The sequence below is a fragment of the Meleagris gallopavo genome, chromosome 5 (assembly GCF_905368555.1).
Source record: "Meleagris gallopavo chromosome 5, MGAL_WU_HG_1.1, whole genome shotgun sequence".
NCBI classification, from domain to species: Eukaryota; Metazoa; Chordata; class Aves; order Galliformes; family Phasianidae; genus Meleagris; species Meleagris gallopavo.
The window spans coordinates 27,183,785-27,209,317 of NC_139408.1; the positions used below are offsets into that span (position 1 = coordinate 27,183,785).

The 25,533-nt window shown below is 44.6% G+C and overlaps 1 protein-coding gene across 1 annotated transcript in view; it reads left to right on the forward strand.

The window, feature by feature from the left end:
* Positions 1 to 25,533, forward strand: part of SLC8A3 (solute carrier family 8 member A3) — a 101,193-nt gene that overhangs the window by 15,212 nt on the left and 60,448 nt on the right. Inside the window, 1 exon segment of the mRNA XM_085224936.1 lies at positions 3,247 to 5,058. Within this exon segment, the coding sequence (XP_085081062.1) occupies positions 3,293 to 5,058 (1,766 nt within the window). The 5' untranslated portion in view covers positions 3,247 to 3,292.

Genomic DNA, 25,533 nt, shown 5'->3' on the forward strand with positions numbered 1-25,533 from the left:
GGAGGCACACGTGGGGCAGACTTGCATCTTGTGTAAGCAGCCTTGCTGACCTACAGCTACAAAGTGAGTTTTGAATCTTCCATCCTCTGACCGCTGAATGGTAAAATTGTTTCCTCAATATTTTATTAACAGCTGTTTTAAAATTTAATAGTTTTATTCTGCACTTTTGCACCAGTTCCCAAGTGTGGAGAGGAGGAGTAAGGATGCTTTCCTTTGCTTTTCAAATGGGTTAGTTTAACTCTGTTTGTGTTAATGAATGCATATTAAGATCTTATTAGGCAGTTTGTCCATGGGCAGAGTTCCTGTTGATCTCACCGGGGAGCTTCGTCTGCGTCAAAGAATTGCAAGATCAGGTCATAATTTCAGAAAATGATTGTGACCTCCACTTAATGTTAAAGTGTTCGTCAATGCAAGCAAAAAGTAATGGAAGGACGTGCTCCCAAATTCTGAGATTTTAGTCTACAACCAATAGCCTGAGTTTGGATGTCCACAGAGGCTGCCCTGACAGAGGTTGTTTTTGAAATAATAATAATTTGAGGAATAATAATAGAATTAGGCTATGCTTAAAATCAAATATAAAATTAAAGGGCTGGGAAGCTCCTGGAGTGACTAGCGTGACTGGAGACAGGAACCATCCCAGCGTTATGTGGGGTTGGCAGACAGTATCAGTGACACAAGGTGGCTGTACCACCTCATGGTGGTGGCAGCAATTAGTTTCAGTTTAGTCATTGTACTATTCCTAGACAGGGCTCTGAATTTATGTAATAATTAAACTCTTAAGTCATTTTTGAAACCAAATTTAGGTGCTTGAGTCATGTAGATGGTTCTGAAATGACTCCTGTCTTTCTGTCAGCCGTTTCTACGTGGCTGATCCTGGAGGACACTGCGCCTACTGGCTGCTGTTCAGTTAACGAGAAGCTGGAAGAGTCAAGAGGCTGGTGGATATGTGCCAGCAGTTGCAGCACAGAAAGGGATGAACTGATGTGCCTGGGGTGTAACAGAGCTGTACCTTGAGCCAGAGACACCTGGAACTTGTCATCTTGATGGGGATGTGCATGCATCTTCCTTGCAGCTTAGGGATGGGCTTGTTGCTCATTGTTTCTCTATCTGTTTCTAAGAGATTCCCCTGGGTCTGGTAATATACCCTGCAGAGAAGGAGGAAAAACAAAATGGGAGATGGAAGTGTCAAACTGAACCCAAGTTGCACGTGCCGGCTGGGTAGCTCAGTCTTCCCTGCAAGAAGGGTGGTGATGAGATAGAGGGGCTGGGGCTGCAGCCTCCCACCCCAGGCTGTGGTTTCCCCAAACTGTGGGGGCTGGACTGGGATGAAAAGAAAGATAAGTAGGCATTTGATAGAGAAGATAAGTAGACTAATATGAGAGAATCTGTCTCTTCTGAATTATCCAGGTAACATGAAGAAGTGTATTATTTTTTCATATCAAGGGTGTCAGCTATGGATTTGTGATCTTGATACTGCATAATCAATTCTTTCCCCTCTGCTGTGCTCTGTCAGGGATGGTTTTGCTCATTTGCAGTTCTTGTTCACGCTTTCCTTCCTGTTTTGCTTGTCTTCATAGATTTTTATCTGAAAGTTGAGAAACTTTTGTTGATTCTGGGAAGATAGCACCAGCTTTTGGAAAGATGTGAGTGACACAATGTGACCATAAAATAGCCATTTGGGATGCATTTCTTAATGTTGATAACGTTAAAATGTTGCCTGGAATCCAGACAGTGCAAAGGAGAGGCGGGACCTCCACAAGGACTCAGGAGCCAGTTAATCCCTTTGAACTCTCTCCATCCCAAGGCTAGGCATTTGCTCTAAACTGATTGTTTGGACACCCTCTCTAAAGCATGGAGAGAGATGGTAAAGGACAAAATCCTTTCTAGAGATGTGCATCTTAAATAGTTCTTTTGGATTAGATCATCCCCAGGAAGTGGCTGTCTTTTTCCTCTAACAACAAAGAGAGCCTAGGCGACTTAATTTAATTTACTGTCCAAGATTTAGATAGTTACAGTAGGGGAAATGAATCCCCATCCTACTGATTTAGCAGTACAAACCTCAGTGAATGTTAGTGGGAGTTAAGGCTCTTGAACCTTCCAAGTGCTTTAGATAATGCTGTTATTAAGTTTGATGTTTCCTGTGAGATACTTGGCTGTGGCTGGACTCACAAATGTGATTTTTCAGCTAAGCCTGTGACCAAATTCTTCCTGGCGTAAAGGGAAAGAAGTAGTGTGTGAAGGGCTGAAATTCTGCTTTCAACTGGTGCAAGTCCTACAGTGATGCAGTCCAGAAGGCACACTATTGTGCAACGATGATACACCAAATCTACATGATACACCATTCAGCTTCTTTGTTTTTACCTGGTGTTTCTGGTTAGATATTACTTTCATTTTAGAAGATATTTGAAAATGCTTTAATTTCTTAGGGGCACAGAAGGAATCTTTGTAGGTACAATTTACTGTATCTTAAGTTTCTTTCTAATAATAGTGTTTTTGTAGGTTTTCTTGCCCTTTCAAAAGTGGAATTACTGATGTAAAATGTGACCCCCCAGATCACAGTGGCAAAGCTAGTGAAAAATGGCCTTTAGAGCCTTGCCAAGCACAGTAGTTTTCTGCCCTATTTTCCTGCTGACATCTTTACCTCCTGATGTGGGGGCCCTGTGCTTCAGAAGCTTAGGGGAGCCCTGGGACCATTCTGAATATTCTGCAGCCTATCAGGAGGTTCTGGCCAGGGGGATGTTCGGCCACTAAGGTACTCCATAACTTATTTATGTCCTGCAAATGGACTTAATTTGGAGATTGCTCACTGGCCTTAAATTATGCTCCTTTTGTTCTAGTGATTTCTTGACTTGTCTTATCCCCTTGGAGGTGAGACAGGGTTGCCTTCAAATTAGGTTTCTTGTGTTGAGCTTAAGCACAGCATTCTGGGGAACGTGGTGGCATCATTAGGAGAGTGACAGCTGAGCTAACAGTATTCCTATGGCATATGCTGCAGGTCAGTTGTGGGCTGTTGCATAGTTTTCCTCTCAGCTAGTTTTCCAGCAATTTGTCCTCATCTGCTGGGCATGTAAATGCTGCAGTTTGTTATAGCCCCTGCTAAATATCTTCTTCAAAGTGACAGAGAGACAACCTTTGCATCTCTACCAGTTCTCTTCCATGGTGAGATACTGAAGTGCATTTGGATAAATGTTACATCTTCCTTTTCTCTCATGCTTCCCTCCCCCCTCTCTGTTTTGTTTGTTTCAGGTTCTCGGCCCTTTTGGATCTACACAGTGGAAGTTGCATCTTGTGTATGGCGTGGTTAAGCTTGCAGCCTCTCACCTCGGCCTTCCTCCATTTTGGGCTGGTTACTTTTGTGCTGTTTTTGCATGGTTTGCAGGTGGATGCTGGCCTGACGGGAGACTCAACCAGTTCAGTACAAAACAGCTCGTGTTCAGGATCTTTTGACTGCAAGGAAGGTGTTATCCTGCCAATATGGTACCCAGAAAACCCATCCCTTGGGGACAAAATTGCCCGTGTTATTGTATACTTTGTAGCACTGATCTACATGTTCCTTGGAGTCTCCATCATTGCAGATCGATTCATGGCATCTATAGAGGTCATCACATCACAAGAGAAAGAAATCACGATTAAGAAACCCAATGGAGAGACCACAACAACAACCATTCGGATTTGGAATGAAACTGTTTCCAACTTGACTCTCATGGCTCTGGGCTCTTCTGCTCCTGAGATCCTTCTGTCTCTGATAGAAGTATGTGGGCATGGGTTCATAGCTGGAGACCTGGGGCCATCTACAATTGTTGGCAGTGCTGCCTTCAATATGTTTATCATCATTGCCATCTGTGTCTACGTGATCCCTGATGGGGAAACCAGAAAGATAAAACACCTGAGAGTTTTCTTTGTCACAGCTGCATGGAGCATCTTTGCTTACATCTGGTTGTACATGATCCTTGCTGTCTTCTCTCCAGGTGTGGTGCAGGTCTGGGAAGGTCTGCTCACACTTTTCTTCTTTCCACTTTGTGTTCTTCTGGCTTGGATAGCAGATAGACGCCTGCTTTTCTATAAGTATATGCACAAAAAGTACCGTACTGACAAGCACAGGGGCATCATCATAGAATCAGAAGGTGATCACCCTAAGGGAATTGAGATGGATGGCAAGATGATGAATTCCCACTTTCTGGATGGAAACTTAGTGACTGTGGAGGGGAAAGAGGTAGATGAATCTCGCAAAGAGATGATCCGGATCCTTAAGGATCTGAAGCAAAAACACCCGGAAAAGGATTTGGACCAGCTGGTAGAAATGGCTAATTACTATGCCTTGTCACATCAGCAGAAGAGCAGAGCCTTTTATCGCATTCAGGCTACCAGAATGATGACAGGGGCTGGCAATATCCTGAAGAAGCATGCAGCTGAGCAAGCCAAGAAGAGCACCAGCTTGCATGAGGTGCGGCCGGATGAGCCTGAGGAATTCATCTCCAAAATTTATTTTGACCCGTGTTCCTATCAGTGTCTTGAGAACTGTGGTGCCGTTCTCCTGACTGTGGTTCGGAAAGGAGGGGATGTGTCCAAGACCATCTATGTAGATTATAAAACCGAGGATGGCTCTGCCAATGCTGGTGCTGACTATGAGTTCACAGAGGGGACTGTTGTCTTGAAATCAGGGGAGACCCAGAAGGACTTTGCAGTGGGAATTATTGATGATGACATCTTTGAGGAGGATGAACATTTCTTTGTGCGACTCAGTAACCTCCGTGTGGTGGACAGTGAGGAACCTCCAGAGCTCGGTAACTCCCCGTACCCAAAGGCGATACTGGCTTCTCCTTGTGTGGCCACAGTGACTATCTTGGATGATGACCATGCTGGCATCTTCACATTTGAGTGTGATGTTATTCATGTCAGCGAGAGCATTGGTGTGATGGAAGTCAAAGTTCTAAGGACATCAGGTGCTCGGGGTACAGTCATAGTGCCATTTAGGACAGTGGAAGGGACAGCAAAAGGAGGTGGAGAAGACTTTGAAGACACTTATGGGGAGTTGGAGTTCAAGAATGATGAAACTGTGTAAGTACCCTATTCATTCTTGTTCCTCAGTCTAGTTTTGGTGTTTAACCTCACATTTTGCCCCCGTTACAGGTGAATGCTGGCAAGGGACAGGCTCCTTTCTTCAGCTTTCCTTCAGTTTCCCTACTTACCTCTTTCAGGCAAGAACCGACAGCAGGATTTAAGATCTCAAAGTCTTTTGTCCCTTCCCTCTTGAGAATAACAAAGTGAGGCTTAGAAATACTGCAGGGGACATGAGGAAAATATTTCATTTTATGAGGTCCTATACTCATGCTATGGGTTAATGGTGAGTTGAGGTAGAGAAGGGGGAGCTTTTAACTGGCTGGGCAAATATGGGAAAGCCTCCTTTTGGAAAAAAACATAAAAGGTAGAAAAAATTCTTGATATCCCCACGTGAAAATTTTACAACAGTTATTCCCATGCAATCAAGAGCTGCTCAGTAGATATGGGGCTTTATTTTCAAATGAACAACACATCATACCTGCCTCCTTAGGCTTCCTGTGCAACTTGCAGGTCTGTGTGGCAGCTAATTCAAAGCATAGCCGCAGCTGCAAGCAGTTCTGCTGGACTTGTGCAACCATTCATGCCCCCTTGGTCTACCCGTATTCCCCATGTCACCTTCTCTATGATCTCCCTATATCTGTTTTTTTGCTACCTGTGGTTTTTCTCCTCGTAAAATACCATGGCAATTGGCAGTAATGGACTAAAGCACTGCAGCTCACACTCTGTCCATGTGGCTCCATGACCCAGTGTTTTCATACAGAATTAAGAAAGGAAGCAAAATAGTCTGCACCAGTCCTGTTAATTCAGCTCTTTTATTGCGTACAAAGTAGCTGATACGAAGCTAGGAAGTAATAAAGACCAGAGAGGCGATAATGGCTAATTGCTTTAAGTACCTGCTGTTAACATAACTGGGGAATGAGAAAAATACCTTAGCTGAGCTGGGAGAGGGAGGGGGTGTGAACCTGGTGCTAAAACTCCCTAGTGTTAAGTGCCGAGGTTGCTCTTGTTAACGCCTAATCACTTGAGCCATCAAAAGAAGAATTGTACAGACTTGCAACTGGCATCGGAGAAAGGAAATCTTTGTACCCAGTCTCCCTGTACAGTATCTGAAAGGATGTTAATGTGTATTAAATGCCATGGAATAGGGATGCCCTAATTCAGAAGCACCTTCTGCCTTAGCCTGCTAAACCACTTAATCCAGCTAATGTACATGGTCCTCGTGCTTGATTGTAAGCACGTGTTCTTCCCTGTTAAAAGAACAGAAGTTCCTGGTTAGCTGGATTAAACCACAAGCAAATAAGGGGAAGAATCAGCTGTGAATCTGGCATTTTCAGGGAGATGGGCCAGGCAAGTTAGTCTCCTAAATTGTCCCTCAAGCTAATTTTTCCAGGGAAAGCAAGGAAGAATGTCGACTGTGTGGATGCAGTCTTCTGTGAGACTACCTACAGTGTAATATGTACTACCATGCTTCACCCAGATCTTGAAGAAAAAGGGGCTTTAAGATCTATCACTGAGAGGCTAATATATTTGGGGTACCAGAGAATAAGTGCAAGTGCTCCATTTGCCTTCCTGCTGATAGGAAACTTTTGTTTGTCTTAGAAAAGTCAGAGCATACCCACATAGTTGCTCCCTTGCATTCAAACAAATTACATTCAGCAGGACCAAGTACATTCCTGTAGAACAGACTAATGATGAGGAAGGTAGTCCAGAAAACAGATGTGCTCTGGGTGCTTAATTTGTGGCCCAGAGAAGATGCCCCAGAGCACAGGTTGGACCTTTGTGTGGTCAAAACGATGTCCCTACCTAATACATAATGTGTCTTTCACTTCTGTGTCAGAAGGCTGCTGGGAACCGTTTCCAATCCACAGGGAATATGGGGCTAATGGAGAGAAATTTATTTTGAAGTTACATTAATTTTAACTTCTGTGTGGTTGATGACCCTGCCCACAGTGGGGGGGTTGAAACTAGATGATCATTATGGTCCATTTCAACCCAGGCCGTTCTATGATTCTATGATTAAATCAAACTAATAAACAAGGAGATGAGTCTTGTCAGCCTAACCATGTAGGCCAGCAAGCTGCCTTTATTCATTGTCAGGTTTCGTTTTAACTGTTTAAGTCTTCTGGGAATGGAGTTTTGGATTGGAAACACGTGAGGATAGTTTTGGTAATCACCCCTTGGACTTAAGCTCAGTGAACAGAAGTCAGGTGCTGTACGTTGCCATTTCTTTGCCGCTGTGCAGGCAGCTACAATACTACTTTTTCAGCAAATGCTATCTCGTTTGGGTCATCTCTAGTTTAGACGGAAGGTGCATAGGGTGTTCGGGGAAATTTTGCAGGTTCAGAGGGCAAATTCAAGTGTCTGGTGACTGCATTGTGCAGTACAAGGCTGTATGAAGACACTGGGTCACCAAACAGCTGGAGTTCTGCCTGGCTGGATGCTTTAAAGCCTGCCTCTTAAATGTCTTGCCACTGAGGGGAATCTACCACGAGGTGTCCCTGTGTGCTGAAGGGGAAACTGGGGGTCCACAAAACCCTGGGTAGAAGAGAAGAAACAGAAGGGAAACAGTACTCAGTATACAGTGCTAAGGATGAGTGGCCTGAAGGCAGCAAAAGATTTGTGCTTCCCACTTCAGCCTGCTGGTCAGACCCTTACTTAGGAAAGGTGAAACTTGAACTTTGTCCCTTTCCTCATGGAAGTCACAAAAGCTTTTTGGCTCAAGAAGGAAACATGAATTGACAGCCTCGTGCAAACATGTAAGACAGTGTTGAGTTTTACTGTGGCTGTGCATGTATGCTGCTGCCACAGAGAAATGCTCATTGGCATATGCCAGAAGAGGGCAAAAACTGCAGTTTATACTTAGCTCATTCTCTGATGGGAAATAAGAACCCTCAGATTGCATTCTGCAATAGCAGGCTATCTGTAAGTAGATTTTAGGTCAGCCTCCTTAAGTGTAGCAATGCCTAAATTAATCTGAGGGACACTGGATTACACAACATCTTTGAGATCAAACTTTTGGAAGACCACCGCTTACCAAATCCTGAGGGCAAGTGGTGGCTACAGTGAGCACTCTCCCTTAAAATGAAGTGGAGAAGGGGTCTTCCCTTAAGTCTATCAGATAAAGTTAACTATTGGACTTGTCCTTAAGAGGCTTTCCCTGAGGTATGTGGGACTGAAAAAAGCTGAGTAGCTGTATGAATTACAGATAAGAGGGAAATGGATCCTGCCGCCGGCTCTTGCTTTCCCTGCCTCTGTGATTCTTTCTAGATTAACAAGGTCAAAGTTTCCTTACTTACATTTGGGTGGGAGCACAGAGGAAGTGTGCTGAGATGAGGAGACTCAGAACAATGCCATCGCTACTGAAACATGCAGTGTGTGCGTATGAATGTGTATGGATGTTGGATAGCTATAAATCAAACCATAAGGTCTTGAATTCTGTCATCTGACAAGAAGAGAATTGATCAGGTTGCGAATGCTTAATTCTGCTGCTGCTGCTGCTTTTTCATTACACTTGTGATTTCTGAACTCCTGTTCCAGTGAGGCTCAGATATGACCTAAACAGCTGAAGGACACTCCTAGTTCATTTGTTGACTAAAAAGAGGAAGCAAGCCCAAAACTTAGATTTTTTACAAGATGGACAAACATTTTTTCTATTAAATAATATTGTGTGGAAATAAGTTGGGTTCTTGGACGTGTGAAAATGTAGAAAGGTGACTGACCATGCTGCTTTATCATGTCCAAGCAATACAGAAATCAAGAGATTAAGAGCCAGCAGCAAAAAGTGAATTGAATTCTAAAGGATTTTCTTTCTGCATAATAAAGGGAACTCCGAGCAAGTAAGGAAAGAAAATTAAAATTAAGTTTTATTGCTTTGAATTGGTTGCTCTGCTTAAAACTGTTTAAATTCATATGAAAAATTACCTATGTCTTGCTTTAGAAATTTTCAGAAAATGTACAAGTTACCAGGAGCTAACTAATACACCAGCTGGAAGGCAAATTCTGCCATGGCCATGTCATTTGCTGCAGTTGAGGTTGAGGCCAAGAGATCTACTTTGTTGCCCATGTTACAGGTTGCTTAATTATGTGTAGGATCTGTAGTCTAGTGGAAGTGTAGCCATCTGCCCTGAGGCAGTTTTCTGAGTGTTGCCTGTGGCTCAAGTTGTGCAGGAGATGCTGTGGTTGAACTGGTATTAAATGTCTTGTGAAGTCAATCTGCAAAGCCAGCATGTCTGGTCTTTGCTACAGTCGTTTACGTGTGTTAGACAGAACTCACAGTAACAAAAGGCAGATAGTGCTAGAGATAAATGCACTTAGGACATCCTGATAGCCAGTGAAATTTTGTTTGATTTTGGCCTTTATGATTTGGAGATGAAGTTGTAAGTTTATACATATCCTTTCCTTGCCTGCTTCCTCCCAGAAAGCCTTGGGCCGCCTCTGAGTGCATTCTCAGCTTGGTGGTCTTCCAAAGCTCTCCCAAAGCAGGAGGCAATGGAAAACCACATGCACTTCCTCCTATTTGGAGGCATTTGCTAGCAAGAGCGTTCATGGGATGTGTTTGTGATTATATACATGAGGGCCAGAGCTGTGCTAGCGACAGACCTGTTTCAAGTTGGTACTGTGTCCTAGGGATGGTGGCTAACAACTGCCCCAAGTAGCCACCATGTGCTGCTGCTGCCTTCTGTTCTCCATGCTGTGCCACCATGTTTGGTGGGAAGGTCAGTAGTCACTCCTTTGCCTCCCTTCCCTCTCCTGTCCAGCCATGCTTGGACTCAGGGCTATCTAGGCCATCACCTCTTCCTCGTAGCCCTGACATGGTGGATGTTAGCTTCCCCGCGTGGACCTGGTGGAGATAATAGTAGGAAAAGTGAATGGCAGTTTTCTGTGTGAAGGATGTCATACTGAGGTTGGGTGCAATTAATTATCCTTCCTTTCTGCCACTTGGTGCTTGAAGAAACTGTCAACTTAATTTGTTAATCTGATCACCTACGCAGTCATGGTTGTGGCATTTTGAGGAGAATGCTATTAACAACACTTAGCTCTTTTGCATGGTGCTTCCTCAGTGGATCTAAAGGCATTTTGCAAAGGAGATCAAGGGTTGTTATTTCCATTTTGTAGCTGGGGGAACAAAGCAGAGAAAGTCATTTCTCTTCTCTCTAGGTTATCCAACAGAGGCAGAGGCAGAAATAAAACTGATTCCCTGAACTGCTGGCCTATGCTCTATGCAGAGAAGGGCCTGGTACACTAAGCTTGTAATTTTGTGTCACTAAAAACCACAGTGAATTTATGCAAATTCTATGACCTCTCCCCAGCTATCAGGAAGCAGACTGGTACAGTCCATCTTCCCACTAGGCTGACAACAGCAACTGCAATTTTGGGTGTTCATTTTCCTAAATTGAATTTTGGTCATATGGTATGGAGGTGTATGGGAATCTGAAGCCCTTGGTTTATCTATGTCAGCTGTAGTGACACAAATTAATGACCTCGGTCATGATGAAATTATTGTGATAATCTAGTCTGAACTCTTGTCCAGCAGCTCCCATGTACTCTGCACTGCTCCTAATACTCTGGACTTGAAGTAGGACAGCTCTCAAGAAATTAAGACAGCAGTGGGAATTTAGGAAATGAAAATTTGCTGTATGAATCTGGTAGTTTCCTTCTCTCAGGACACTGTTCCTTCCCATTTCGACTCTCTTGAGATTTAACTTCTAATGAATCCTGCAAACTCTTCTTCAGTCTGTTTCCATCAGAGGATGAGCTCCTTCTGGCTTTCTCTTCCTACACTTTCACATAAATTGGAAGTTCTTGATTCCTATTTTAATCCAGATTAATGAAAAGCAGTGGCAGCTGTCTTTGAGAAGAGATAATGGCCTTGCAAGAAACAGTCAGAGGAGAAGCTCCAACATTGCACTGTGGCCTCATTTAATGACTTCCTGAAAGGGAAAGAGAAGGGCAATTCTGTTTCTCATGGCTAGTTATCTCACCTGTATATCAGAACTTTTGCTTGCTACAGGCAATATGTTCCTTGTAGACCCTGATTTGGTCACTTATACTGACAGTTTTGCATATGGTCCCAGTAAAAAAACAAATGAACAAACAAACAAACAAAAAAAAACCCCAAGCAAACAAACAAAAAAAAAATCCAAACCACTCTAATGACTTCTCCATTATGTTGCCAGTGGTGAAAGGCTATTGTATTTATTTCTTGCAATGAAATTATTATGTTAGATTTTTTAACAGTAGTGGTTTCTGATTTAACTGAAGTCATTTACACAGGTACCTGCTCTGAGCATCTGCGTTAGTCCTGCCATGAGGTCTAAGAAGTGTGACCTGCAGGGATTAGTGTAAGGTGTCAGAGGACTGTTCCTGGAGTGTTTGTGAAGTCATTCTGCAGAAATGTGAGATAGTGACACCATTCTGGGAAGAAGAGAAGCCCTGAGCTGACCTTTACCTTCCCAGATAGCCTTGTTGGCAGGTGTCGAGTGGACATGCCATCCATTTATGAAGAAGGACAAATGCCATGCTGTCTCAGGGACTGTGACTTCTTGTCTATCAAAGGAGCCATTTATATGAATTAATGTAACAGTGTTAAACAAGGGGGCCTGGAACCCCAGCTAAAAGAGAAGCATGGACTAGAGGGTGGCTTTTCCAAGTTGGTGGATGCTCCAGAGAAGTCCCTGTGAGCCTGATGGGTTCCTAAGGTAAGAGGCCCTCAGGGGCAGCTCTGAGGTATAAGGGAGGGTAGTGATGTTCAGAGTTTAGAGCAAACACAGGGAAATTCTTTGTGCCAAACAACACAGCCAAGTTCTGGATTTAAAAACAATCGAACCAGAACTGATCCAAGATAAAAACAAGCTTACTGTGTGTTGAGTGAGTTTTGCCTCCTCCTGAGTCATACAGTTCTGCACAAAGCACCTTTGGATGAGTGGCCAATAGATGTGCATTTTACATGTGGGATTGCAGAGCACAAATCACGTTTTTTTGCCCACTTATAAAAAGGAGGAGAAGGCACAGTTTGAGCAATGCTGTCTCAGGGCTGAGAGTAGATGCTGGGGCAAGGCTTGGCAGACTTTACATCACTCAGTACAGGTATGGGTTGGGACTTTTTTGGTGTGTTTTTTTTGTTTGTTTTAAATCTACAGTGGGAGCATTAATTACAGCATCACTTCAATGGCTCTCGAACTTTTAACAGATCAGAGTGCAAGCAAAGTTTCCAAGTAAAATATGGGCTTATCCTTTCTACAGGAGATAAGGAGGCAGAATCTAAAGTATCCTTGACAAGAGGTCCTCCAGCACATTTCTGTTGTTTCTAAATAGAAGCAGCTGGCCTTGGTGAAAGAGGGGCAGCTTTTTCAAATAAAAGGGGACTTGTCTGTTGCTAGCGATGTGGCGTATTTCTTATTTACCTCATGTCAGGATAAACTATGATGGTAAAAGAACTTGCTGCTCTAGCTGTTGTGAGCACTGTGAACCAAGTTCACCCTCTGTTTAGCTTCAGTGAAAACAGCAGATTTAAAGCTGGGAGGAATCTGGACTGGTACGTGCTTACAGCTGTCCTGGCAGATGGACTGCTGACAGATGAGTCCCCTCAGGCCCATGCCTGGATGCCAGCATTTAGTGCTGCTAGCTTTTCACCTGGAGCCAGCTCTGCTGCTGAGCAGGCACTGGTGCTCTCAGCATTGGGCCTTTTGAGTGGACTGTGCCACTCTCAGGAGTAAATGCACACCAGCTAACTGGGAGTGATGGCTGTCCTTTCCACTTGCTAACTCCTCCCAAGTGGTGGTGTTGAGCTCTTCTGGTTATTCAAGGAGCCTGTGGCTTGGCGCTGCATCCCACATGAATAAGAGCCGTTGCTCTGATCTCCTGATTTCTCCGTTAGGCCATGGAAGATTTCCTCTAGCTCTTAGAGTTTAGTGTTTTTTTTGCTTGCTTGTTTATTTTTGTCTCTTTATTGTTCATCTCACCAAACAGAGCTTCCAGGGGTGGCTGCCTTTGCAGCTCTGGTGTGTTGAGCATGTCCGAGTGGTTTGCCTACTGCTCTACCTCTTTAGTGCTCCGTGTAAAGGCATGTTGTTAAAGTGAAATGTGCTAGGAATTACCTTTTGTGCCTCTGTGTTTCTTTCCATGGGGTAAGCAAGGCAACCAGTTGTACCCTCATAAAAACCACCACCTGAGCACTGTGCTGCTCAGCTTTTATCCTAATGCAATAAAGCCATCAATATTTAATGCAGAAATTCTGCTCCTGTTATCTTTGCTTTACCTGTCTTCCCTCCTGGATTAGTCTCTCCTTTACTTCATCTGCTTGATCGTGTTGGCTTCATGCTTCTACCTCTTCCTCTTTTAGTAAAGATAACTGGGTTACAGCACTGGTGAAGAAGAATATGCCAGGAACAGTGTACTGACTCTGCAGGAATAAATAAGCACCCAGCTGTCTGCATCTAAGATATCAGAAGTACTTCTTTAAGCTGCCCAAAGTATTTTTGGGTTGACTATGGTTACTTTTGATAGCTCACAGTACTTTTCTCTTTCTTTACTGTGGTTGTGGAGGGAAAATGTGTGATTTGGCAGGTTTTCGCAGATGTGTCCTGTTAGCTGACACCACCAGAGATGGGCAGAGCTATGAATAATGCAGAAATGCAGCAAATGGACTATATGTGAGCAATAACTGCCTGCCTGGCAGCCAGGCTTCTGGGACTGGATGGGCTGTACGCTGCAGAGCAGGGCTGCATGCAGGATGGTGCAGCACATCAGACTCCCGCCTGCTGCTTGGTGCCACAGCAGCGTCAGCAGCTGCACGCCTTATCTCGGCACTGACTCTGGTGCCTTTCCTGCAGGAACGTCTTCTTTTTCTATAATTAGCAAGTCCTTGGCATAACTATCTTCCTTGCTCTTTTTGTGGCCTGACAAGTGGAGCGGTGCTAGATGCAGGAGTGAGCACAGTCTGTAGGAGTCAAAGCTGATGACAGCTTCAGCAGGTCATTCCATTTTGTGGTGGGCAGCTGGTTCTGGCTTTCCCTTGAGGTGACGGAAAAAAATAATAGGCTCAGGGGCCTGATTATCCCATCCTTTGTATGGTACAGAGCAGCAAAAAAAGGCTTAGCAGATGTGACATCTCCTCTGGCTGTCAGTATGTTGTAGGCAGAGGTCTTGGAGTAGAAGAGAAGCAGTTTCCCTGATGCACAGCACCCAGAGGAGAGGCTGGGGGAGACCCTGTTCCAGGGCTGCACCACTGCCTCTGTGTCACTGCGACAGTTGCTTGCAGCTCCATTGTGTTGTAGGACAGGCAGACAGGTAGGCTGTGTGTCTGATAGCCCCTGTGTCTTTGAGGACTCCTTCTCTGGAGGTCCTCTGCTTTCCTAAAGAGGCTGAGACCTCCCTTGTACATCTAGCCTGTCATGTGATGCCTTGTGCAGCACTGTATCCGCTGAGCCTTGAGCTGGGAATTGACCCAGAAAGGAACACTACCCACCCTGGAAATGGGCCATGACTGCCTTCAATGGGGTATTTCTCCCTTGGGATGCAGGACAGGGAGTTTAATGTAGTGGCAAGTCTGCTGAAGTGTCCCAAGGAAAAAATACATAGCAACAACAAAACTTTCGCTAAAGACACCTCCCTTCCAATTTTGTCGAGGAGGGAGAAGGTTTTTAAGTGAATTGCTGCGTGGTATAGCAGCCCACTCCCTGGAGGGTGCATCTAATGGAATTAAAGGGTATCTCTATCTTGTTCTGGGCAGTGAGAGCTTCCTCGAACCACTGCCCAGAATACTTGTGAGACACCCTATAATTCAATTAAAGTACCCTCCAGGGAACATATAATTATATCATATCTATGAAACGTAATGACAGCCCCCTCGTATCACATGGTGAGCAACTCTCTGCTGCTGCCCAGAACCTTTCACCGGTAAGGAACTAATCTGCTTAGCGCAGATTGAGCTCGCTGGTCTGCAGAGCTCACCCGCCTGCCGCTCAAGGGAATCCCTGCCAGCGGAATAAACCTGTTAGCAGCACGCCTGCTCCGCCACCCCGTGTCCTCTTTCTACCCTCCAGCTGGGACTGCTGTCCTCTGCCTTGCTGTCTGAGCTTGTCTCTGACCAGTTTGCTCTCTGAAGTTTGCTGGGGAATCTGACGGATGGGAAGTTTCCCTTAACCTCTTCTTTTTGCCCTTTGTTGAGCAGTAACAGCCTGTGATAGCAAGTATGCTGAAGGGATTCAGCTGCAGAACAGGCAAGGTGTCCTATCTTCCTGCCCCAGCATGTGAATTTGGGTAGGGGTTGGTATGCTTTGGGTAAGGGAGTAGTTATTATGTATAATTACAAATTCACCCAGTCCTCTCCAGCATTTGAGATAGTTTAAGGCTGGAATTGAGGAACACCAAACATGACAAACATGGAAGGGATTTCCATGGGATACTGCAAGTTCAATTTATTCACGCTAGCTTAAATCAGTCTGCAGAAACTAGAGAGGGACGGTGAGGAGGGGCCATGGAGTGACTTTGTGTAGCCTAAAGAAAAATCATGTGGTGGAATTTCCTGTTGGAAAGTCCTCTGGGAAACCACCAGCTGTCTTCCAGCTGCCTCATGATTGAGAGACACTCCAAATCTGTTCAGGTCCGGTGGATGTATTGAATCAGGTCTACTGGCAAGGCTGTATTGCTCTAGCCCTCTGTGGTTCAGCTGCTCCAGACGGCTCTCCCAGGTTTGCCCGCTCACGCAATTAATTAGTTCCATCTACCTGCCATGAGATTGTGCTTGCTGTCAATGCTGTCACATCACTGGCTGTCAATCCCAAAGCGTCTTTTTGCCCTCGAATGCTGGAGCTGTGAGTAAGCTGGACACTCTGGAATTTAAGATAAAAGCAGTGAAGAGGGTAGGGAAGGCACTGTTGGGAAGTGATGAAGGAAGTGCGTGACATTTGCTTCTGTTTGAGGCAGAAGAACGTTGTGCTGATCTTGAAGGCATCTGATCCAAATCTCAGTATGTGTCTTTGCCTGGTGTTTCAGGGGTCTGCACCAAATCTGGAGCAGAGGTATGTTTAACTGGAGTTTTTCTCTCCTTGGGGATAATTATACAGGTAATAATTGGCCAGTATGGCCACTGTGGGGATACGTTCAGGGTTTGAGAAGCTTAGGTTTAGATTGCTGAGTACTTGGAAAAGAGCAGATGGAGAGTAAGATGGTCTGAATGGTAAAGATAATGAATTGGGGTCGCTTGTACATAGCTTTGCTCTTCTCTCTAAATGTGGGACTAGGGTTCAGTTTCTTGTTGAGAGGCCAGTACTTCAGTTGAGACTTCTCAGTCAGCAGGAATGTCTTGGAGATGGATTCAGATCTATCTCTGAGCTCCCATGCCATTAACTGGCAGGAGATGAAACTTCCAACCTTGTTGAGGAAAGCTAAAGAAAGGAAGGGCTATTTTCTGCTTCCTTATTTTCCCTGCTGCTTTCTCTGCTCAGACCCCCAAAAACTACTGCATCTTGGAGCCTACTTTCTCCCACTGCCTATTCCTTATGAACACTTCACACAGAGAAGCCATCTGCTCTTTTTCAGGCGTCAATGCCTTTAACTTAGCATAGTGCAGACTGAGAAAGAAGCAGTTTTCCTGCCAGTGCACATCTTCTCCTCCTCTCTTGGCATCCAGGTGCCTGTAATGATGGTCCCTAGTTCTGAAGGTTGCTACAAAGTGAGATATAGCACAAAAGGAGAACTTGAACCATTATGTAGCCCCTGATGGCTCTCAAGCACCATATCTTTGTTTAGAACAGGAGTAGGTAGGGAGGTAGGCAAGCAGTTGTGGCAGGATCTTCCCTGACTGTTAGGGGTTACGTTTTCACTAAAGCTCTGGAGTAACTCTCACTGCTCACCTGCATTTGCACAAGGAAATTGTGGAACAACACTTTGGCTTTCAATTCTTTTACTGTCTGGCTCATGCTTAACTTACATAATAGAATCGTTTCAGTTGGAAGAGACCCTTAGAGGCCATCTAGCCACACTCCCCTGCAATGAACACGGACACCCACAGGTAGGTCAGGGCGCTCAGAGCCCAGTCTGGCCTGACCTCGAGTGTCTCCAGGGATGGGACATCTACCACCTCTCTGGGCAGTTAGAGAGACCGTGCCTCACCACCTTTATTATAAAAATCTTCCTCGTTATATCCAATCTAAATCTCCCCTCTTTTAATTTGAAACCATTTCCCCTTGTCCTATCACAATAGACCCTGCTAAATAATCTGTCCCCTTCTTTCTTACAGCCCATTTAGATACTGAAAGGCTGCTTTCAGGTCTCCCTGGAGCCTTCTCTTCTCCAGACTGCACAGCCCCAGCTCTCTCAGCCTGTCCTTGTAGGTGAGGTGTTCCATCCCTTGGAGCATTTCTGTGGCCCTCCTCTGGATGCACTCCAACAGGACTATGTCTCTCCTATATGGAAAACTCCACTCCAGATGAGGCCTCACCAGCACAGAGGAGCAGATCACCTCCCCTGATGTGCCCAGGCAGCCTTGAGACTAGCAGCATTGGACGCAGTGCCTGGCTTGTGAGGAGTCACGCGTTGCTCTCATGATGTGCAGTGACTGCCAGAAGGGGTGTTCAGGGAGCAGTCACATGGAGCTCAGCACAGGTGGGGCTGTCAGCAGGGATGTTGGTAGGCCTCACGTCACGCTGTGCCCCACTGGCCTGGGATGCGACAACGTGCTGGAGGCCATCTTCCCTGAGGAGACCGCTGGGAACTGAATGTCAGCTGCTGCTGGAGGGCTGCTGTGGGGCTTGCCGGAGCTCTGCCATTTATAGTACCTAACCCTGTAGCAGCTGCAGAAATATTTGTCTGGTGTGTTTGCAGCCACTAGGCACACTGATCTCTCTGTCACACACACACCGCATACGTTGTGTCCAAGGTGAGGGGAGAAAAGTGGTAGGGCTGCTGTCTTCCTTGCTTGTGCTGCCTACCCAGAGAGCACTAGGATCCTTAAAAACTTGATCAGTCTAAGCATCCTTGTGCAGGGAGCCCAGGTGGGGCCTGGGGAGCATCAGCAGTTGCAGGGGTGCAAGCCGGGGGCCATCTGGCTGCCAGCAGCTCTGCAGGCAGGAGCTGTGCTGCGGGGAAGCTGCTCGCTTCAGGCAGCTCCAACCAAATCAGGGTTGAAGTGATGTATTGACTTATCAGCAGTGTGTAATTAACCATCAATCAGTGAACTCTATAAGGAGGATCGATATCAGCAACGCAGTGGATAAACCACAATAGTGGGCACCTACGCATTGCTGTTGTTCAACTGTGGATTACTTAACAGCCTTCTATAAATGATCTTTTCATGGTGGTCTTACCTCCATGGTTGTTTTGCCCAGGATGGGCTCTGTATACCCCCACCAGACCTGCTGGTCCCCTTGGACGTGAGTCAGCAGTGTAGCACGTCCTCAGTATTAGCACTGTACATCTGCACTGCTGACCTGGGATCCCTATAAAAAGAGAAGCACCTGCATCCCTCTCGGGGGTGGGGGCAGGATGGGGCCCCAGGGAAGATCACCTTGGGCTGCTTCTGGGGAGAGGGGTATGTGTATTGAGCTGGAATTTTCCAGCCGAAGTCCATTTTGTGCCTTTTTTTTTTTTTTTTTCTTTTCTGCATCTGGAACAGGTGAGATGTCAAGCATCTCAGCTGTTGGTTGTTAGACATATAGCAGATCTCCCCTGAAGAGCACAGCCAGCACTGTAGCATATAATGTTTGGCAAAAAGGTGGAAAAAGCAGAATTATATTGCAGTAGTAGTTTGTACTTTGTGTTTTGTTGTTGTTGTTTTTTTTTTTTTAAATGCTAATGATAAGGAGGGTAAAAGTGATATCTTTTTGAGATCTCAAATATTGTGTATTTCATGCAGAGTAACAAAATAGCCAGCCTGGATGTCTTTCAGCCCTAATGCCTGGTTGAATTTCTTCTTTTTTTTGCTAGTGTTCAATTTTAAACAGAGTAGTCCTCTGAGGGCCTGAGCTGAAGCCTGTTACGTGTGATAGAAAGGTTCCTGCCTTTGGAGCAGGTAGAGGGATTGCATTAACCATGTCACTGCTGGCATTTGCTGTTCTCTTGACAAGGACAGTGTTCACCCAGCACGGAACATTTTGATGTCATTTTGATGTGATAGGATGGAAGAACAGAAGCCATGCAGTCATGGCAGCTTATATAAAGCACCCCTGCCCGGCCATCCATGTGCCATGAGGGCACATCAGTAAATAGAATTGAAACTGGGACAATTTTAACCAAGATCTGCCAAGACAGGAGTGCATGCAAGCATTGAAAATATTTAAGTCTGGGTGGAAGAGCTTTCTTTCTCCTAGCTGAAAGGGTGTGGAGATTTCACAGACCTAGAGGATGAGCAAGTGGAATTATCCTTGGGAACTTCAATTTTTCTGGTGGCATTTCTTAGTGGAAAAAAAAAAAAAAAAGGAATAAAAAGGCAGTTTAAACATCTTCAGCTGCATATTTTTGTTTCTTCCAGTAACTTGAAAGTATAAGAAGAAGTGGTATGAAGATGCAGTAACCAGCAATAGCTGCAATTAGGGGCTTTTCCTGCAATTATCCCTACTTCCCCTGAGTTTCAGTGAGAGTAGGAAATCTGTGTCTCTTCCATAGCCTTTATTTGCCTCTGGTGGGCATTAGGAAGTTTTCTCAAAAGTCTGTTGCTTCAGTTTTTGGAGGGGTTAAGTCTCCATGATCAGGGTAGGAAATGTGACATAGGAGATTAGATCTAGAATCCCATTTTGCTGCTGCACTGATGACAGGATCTTATCAGCCTGCCACTCTTATTTGATTACTAACACTGCTACTGCAGAAACTGAAAGGGAGAGATGGGAAGTGGCTATTGATTGGCAATCAATAGGATCTGAGGTGCTTTCATCAACCCCAGAAGGCAGCACATTCACCTGCTAATTGCAGCCTGAAAATCCCAGAGGGGATGCTCTGGGCGCTGGTATTGACATGGCTGCTTGTCGTGCTATCAGACCTATGTCGGAGAGATCAGTCTTGAAATTAGTGCTTTTGGCACTGGCCCCATGAGCTGTGCCATTCTGTGACAGCCACCCACATTCCAGCCTAAGGTTAGTGGCACTGACTGAATTCATAAAACGTACTCTGGGAGGAGGAAGAACAACTCAGTATTGTATGGTGGGGCAGACTGCGCTTACTGTTTGAATACTGATTCTTCATTAAACAATAGAGGCTTGTGCAGTTGGGAATAGGAACAAGCGTCTGTGATCTTGAAAGAAGCTGGATGGAAATTCATTTTTTTCACTTTTTCTTTTTTCTTATGTATAGTTCTCTATTATCTTTCATCTCCTCTCCTTCTCCTTCATTTGTTGATTCGCTTGTGATTTCATCTCCAAGTTCATCTTTGCTTCATATGCTTTAAAGTACTTTGGAGAAAGGAGCCAGGATTGGCAAGCAATACAAATACAAGGAAAGCTGAGGGGTACCATACATAATGTCAGCATCACCTTCACAACGGGAATATTAAGAGGTTGCAAAGGACAGCCTCTTCTACAGCCCCCTGCATTCAGCATGCTGTTGTGGATACAGGCTCAGGTACAGATGGCCCCTAAGCGACCAGTGACTGGAAGCTGGGTGCCAGTGGAGACCCTCTGCCCTTTCTTGAACTAGAGGTGATGCTGGGCAGGACCAAGTTCCCTCCTGCGATGCCTGGTTATCCTTGCAGAGCTGGTATGCTGCGGCCTTACACAGGGCCATTAATGGCAAAGTGGGACATCACTGGGCCCAGCTAAATGGTCTTTAATTCTCAGTATGCATCAGCATGGCAGACGTTTGATGGTTTTTAGTATCAGGCAGGGAATGTAGCTTCGTTCTGCACTAGCAGTTGCTGAACTGTGTTCAGCAATGGGAATGGCACAAAATGGAGACTTTGGACACAACTGAGTTTCTGATGTAGATGTTCATGATTGCTATGTGTTCCAACCAAAGCTGCTCTTCTTCTACTTATTCCTTTTTACTGTTAGGATTCCCCCACACCTGCGCAGGCTGTTTGAAGCAGGAGCAGGGAAAGGATGCTTAACGTAGTTGAGAGCCCTTCTGAAATACCTAAGGTAGGGTGTGATCATCTCTAAGTATGATCCTCTGACTCACGGATTACTGGCTGGAGGTGCCTGGGGTCAAATGTGATGTTTTTGCACTAAATCCAGTCCTGGGATGGAGAGCCTTCTTTCTTTTTTTTGTGTTCTCCATTTAAGCTCATGAGAGGCTATTTTAAAAAAAATCTCGTTAAGCGAATGCTCCATTTGCATGATTAAGTCCTAGAAGTCAATAATGCCAAGCAGAACATTAATTTTGCCTCCAGTGTGTATAGTTATAAAGTGATATTTAATTACACAATTACAAACTGTTTATCTGATAATCAAATGTACTCTTAGTGTCTTCCACACACAGGGCTTCATATGTGAAACATCTTGTCATATTTTTGCAGTCTGTTGTATTTCCACCAATTTAATTACTCTGATCCTGCCACATGACCTGTGCCTAATCTCTCTTAATTTTTACTGAGCCACTGGCATTCATTAGAAGATATTCTCTTTGCATTGACTGAGTTATGCTGGTGCAAACCAGGCAAAATAAGATAAGGACCTTGTCCTTAGTGCAGGGGTTGCCAGCCTCCCTCAGTTTGTGGGCCCTTCGAAATATTCTAGAGGGATACATAAGCCCCTTTGAAAAAGCTTCACTTAGTTTGCTTTATGGTGTGTAATGATCTTGTTTTTTTGCAGTAGCCTTTCATGAATCCCTTAGGAGCAGCCTGCAGTCTGCCATCAAAACAGCAGGCTGAAAGCCACCACTCTAGACTTTTTAGGCTAAACGTTCCTTTCCAAGTCAGTGAGTGTGTGCTGTACCATTCACTGTCCATTAGCACTCCATTTTAGAGGATGAAGTGTTTAACTTCAGAGCTATTCTAGCTGCAAAACTTAGGTGGCCTAAATATGCCTGTAGTGTTTCTCTCTTATTATGCACTATTATATTTAATTTCTAGTAGGTTGCGTAACAGCAGTCTACTACATCTTCTCTCATGAATGACTCCAAGAAGTTCTGTTTGTAATATCTGAAGCAATTCCTTTTACTGAGAGGTATTGCACTTACGGAAATAATATGGCTTTGTAGTATTTAAATAACAAGTTGTGGTTGTGTTGGTAATATCCGTACCATGTGTGAAGAGAGAATTGTGGGTAAGTGTCTCTGTTGTGCCATGGAACAAAATTAATTGCCATCATCATGTTCTCCATGATGTTGCCATTCAATTTTATCTATGTAGTACATGTGCCAGAGCACTAAGAATGCAGATTCAAGCATTGCTTTCCTTACCATTGTCAAGTCATGCTTTTTAGTTTGTTTGTTTTTTTTTCAGTTAGCTTCATACAAACATATTTCTATTGGTTTACTCTTGCCATCAAGAAATACGTATCTTTTTTAGTGCATAAAAGATCCTGAGTTGGAAGGTATCCACAAGGACCATCAAGTCCAACTTCTGGCTCCTCACAGTACCATCCAAAATGGTGCCCTGTGTCTTAGAGTGTTGTTCAAATGCTTCTTGAACTCTGGCTGCTCTTCAGGAACTCATGGTGGCTTTGGCTTCTGCCACTACAGTGGGAGAAGTCTGTGGTCATTGTTACAACATAGTTTTTTTAGTTGAGATAAAGATATGCCTGGAAGCTGTGGGAAATCTGGAACAAAACTGGAGGGCAGTGCTGCTGGTGTTTAGGTTTGTGGCCATGCACTGAGCACGCACAGGCTGCTCTCTCTCAAAACCAGGCTGGGCCAGTTGTATTTTTATTGACTAAGGGATTGTCTGCAGACATTAGTTAAAGTCTGTTAAATCCTTGTGTGGCTGATCTCATTCCCTTGGCCTTATGCTAGCCTAATTGCCTTTGCAGGAAGATTAAGCTGAACTGAACTGAGGTCATGTTCCTCCAGAGTGAGAGTGTTCACATGGGGTTTTCTCATACCTTAACTCCACACTCCTAATTAACACAGCTAGTCTTTCAGGAGCGTCCCCAGGCAGGTGGATGTTTCCCAGTTTTGCTGGGCTGCAGCTTCCTTATGTGACGTCTAGAGCATGTGCTCTTCTTCATGATGAATCTGGAAGACAAGGGGAGCAGAAGTAATCTAAAAGTCCTCAAAGAAATAGCATCTGGTCCTGAGGCTTTGTCCTGGGGCACCTGCAAACACCTCTGAGATTTGGCATCAGTGGAAGTGACTGGCCATGCGAACTATGGGGGACCAGTGTGAGTGCAGCTTAGAGTTAGTTATCCTGATGTGGGCCTGTCTTGTTGTGATGAGCAGCTGCTAGAGCAGCATGCACCTTCACTGGCAAAAACAGAAATCCCCCTCTTTGTTATGTCTTCATTTGCCGAACTTAGTAGGCTGTTCTTAGATTGTCTTTTATACTGTGGTTTCGGTACGTACTTTCTGTTGGGATTTTTTTTTCCCAACAGTGACAGAATTGTGCTTCTTTTCCAGTTTTGGCCATATATGATGAACTAGGATTTGTATCTATAGAATGAACTGTTACAGTTCATAGTGAAGTAGCACATGTAGTGGGGAGAAGCTGGCTTCCTCTCCCAGACCTGCTTCTGATTTGCTATACAGATATGGGGAATTCACATCACTGCTCCTTGCGCAATGATGGTAACGTAGCAGTCATTACACTTTATAACCCTACATTACCGTGGAGGGTCTCTTGCCCTGGATCTGGCCCAGAATGCATCTTCCTAGTCAAGATGGAGTATCTTGAGTGTTGTGGCCCACACAAGGGCTGAGCATCTTTTCCTTCTAGGGACCAAGTAGATTTTTCAAATACATTAATTGAGCAACACCTGAATAAAATGACCTACTGCATTACACCTCTAGGTCTAATGTATTTATTTGTATGTTAGAAGCATAGCTAAGTTAAGCTAATAACATTTGCTTTCAGATGGAAGGAAAGATCTTTACAATTTTACTACTAGGGCACTGCCAACTTAACAATCTCTGTCCTGTATTTTTTAAAAACGTTTGAACCACCAGGTGGACTTGGTGACTTTGGGAGAATGATCAGCATGATGTTAGCTACGTGGCAGGGAAAGCTACAATGTGCAATGCACAGAACCATGTGACGTGTGCAGGACTTTTCCCTTTCTCAACCAGCTTCACAGTCTTACTGTTTTCCAGGGCCTGGTGGCTCTGTGAATCACCTCTGTTCACTCAGCCTGTGTGGGTAGGCTGCTCTGTCTCCCAGAAACAAGATAGCCAAAGGAAAATAGACCGGGCTGCCTTTTGGTTTGTGTAGTAGTGCCAGACTTCACTGTGTAATTATAGGACCTTTATTATAGGGGAAAGCAGAAAACGCCTTGCCTGACTCTCAGATCCTTGGCTGAACTTGCAGTTAAAATAAAGTTAAAATAAAGAAAGGGATCTTTTGACTTGAAAACTGAGCCTGTTCCATATGGAGGGAAACAAAAGGACAGAAAAGCAACAAAAGCCACCATCACCAATAAAACAACTGAAAAACAAATTACAGAGTTCTTCTAGTGCTAACTACACTCTGGGGAGCTAAATATGTCTTCCTCAAACATTGAAAGCATCTAATTAACAAAGCCAGGCAGTCACTAAGGAGACCACCAACCATCTCCTAGCAAGACGTGCATCTCACTGGCATTGTTTGCAAGGTCACCCCTTTTCTATTTTTCCCCACTCCCCACCCCCAAAACTGACATAGCAGGGAGCATCTGCCATCCATTTCCCTCTGCCAGGCAATGACAGGAAAGGTGCGCTGAGAAGATGAGAAGCATGACTGATGGCAGCATAGCCTTGCTGAATTATTGCCTCTTGTGTGGGGAGCAGAGATTTGCTTTTGGGATGCTGGACTGTAATTCATCTATCTCTTTCTTTTAAAGGTGAATTGAAGAGCTTTGCACGCGGGAGAGAATTAACCAGTTTTTTTTTCAGAGGGCAAGACAGTGTTTGTAAGCTTTAAGCTCAGATACATTTACTTATTGAAAACAAGGACTGGAAATCGCTTTCTTCTTTATTTCTTCTCTTCCAAAGCCATTGATTTTTGTTAGTTGTTTTTGTCTGGTCAACAGCAGCCACTGAGTGGGTGTCAGAAGGAGTTGCTGTATGCTAGTGTTGTTCTGCCCTAATACCATGTGTTCGCTCCTGCTCTCGAGATGTAGCCATCCTGCAGTGAAGCTGCTGTCACATCTCATTTGAGAGACATTTGGGAGTGTAGTGGGCATGGTGGTGATGGGTCAGCAGCTGAACTAGATAATTTTAGTGGTGTTTTCCAACCTTAGTGATTCTATGATTCGTTGAGATGGGATAGGGGTTGGTCTTCACAATCCCCAGTTGTGTAGACCTTTAGATCTGTTTTATCCAGAGACATTACGGAAGTACTAGAAGGTTAGGTTACGTGCATACAGAAAACCTGTTTCTGTGTTATCACAAAATGCCTATATATCTATCTGTAGC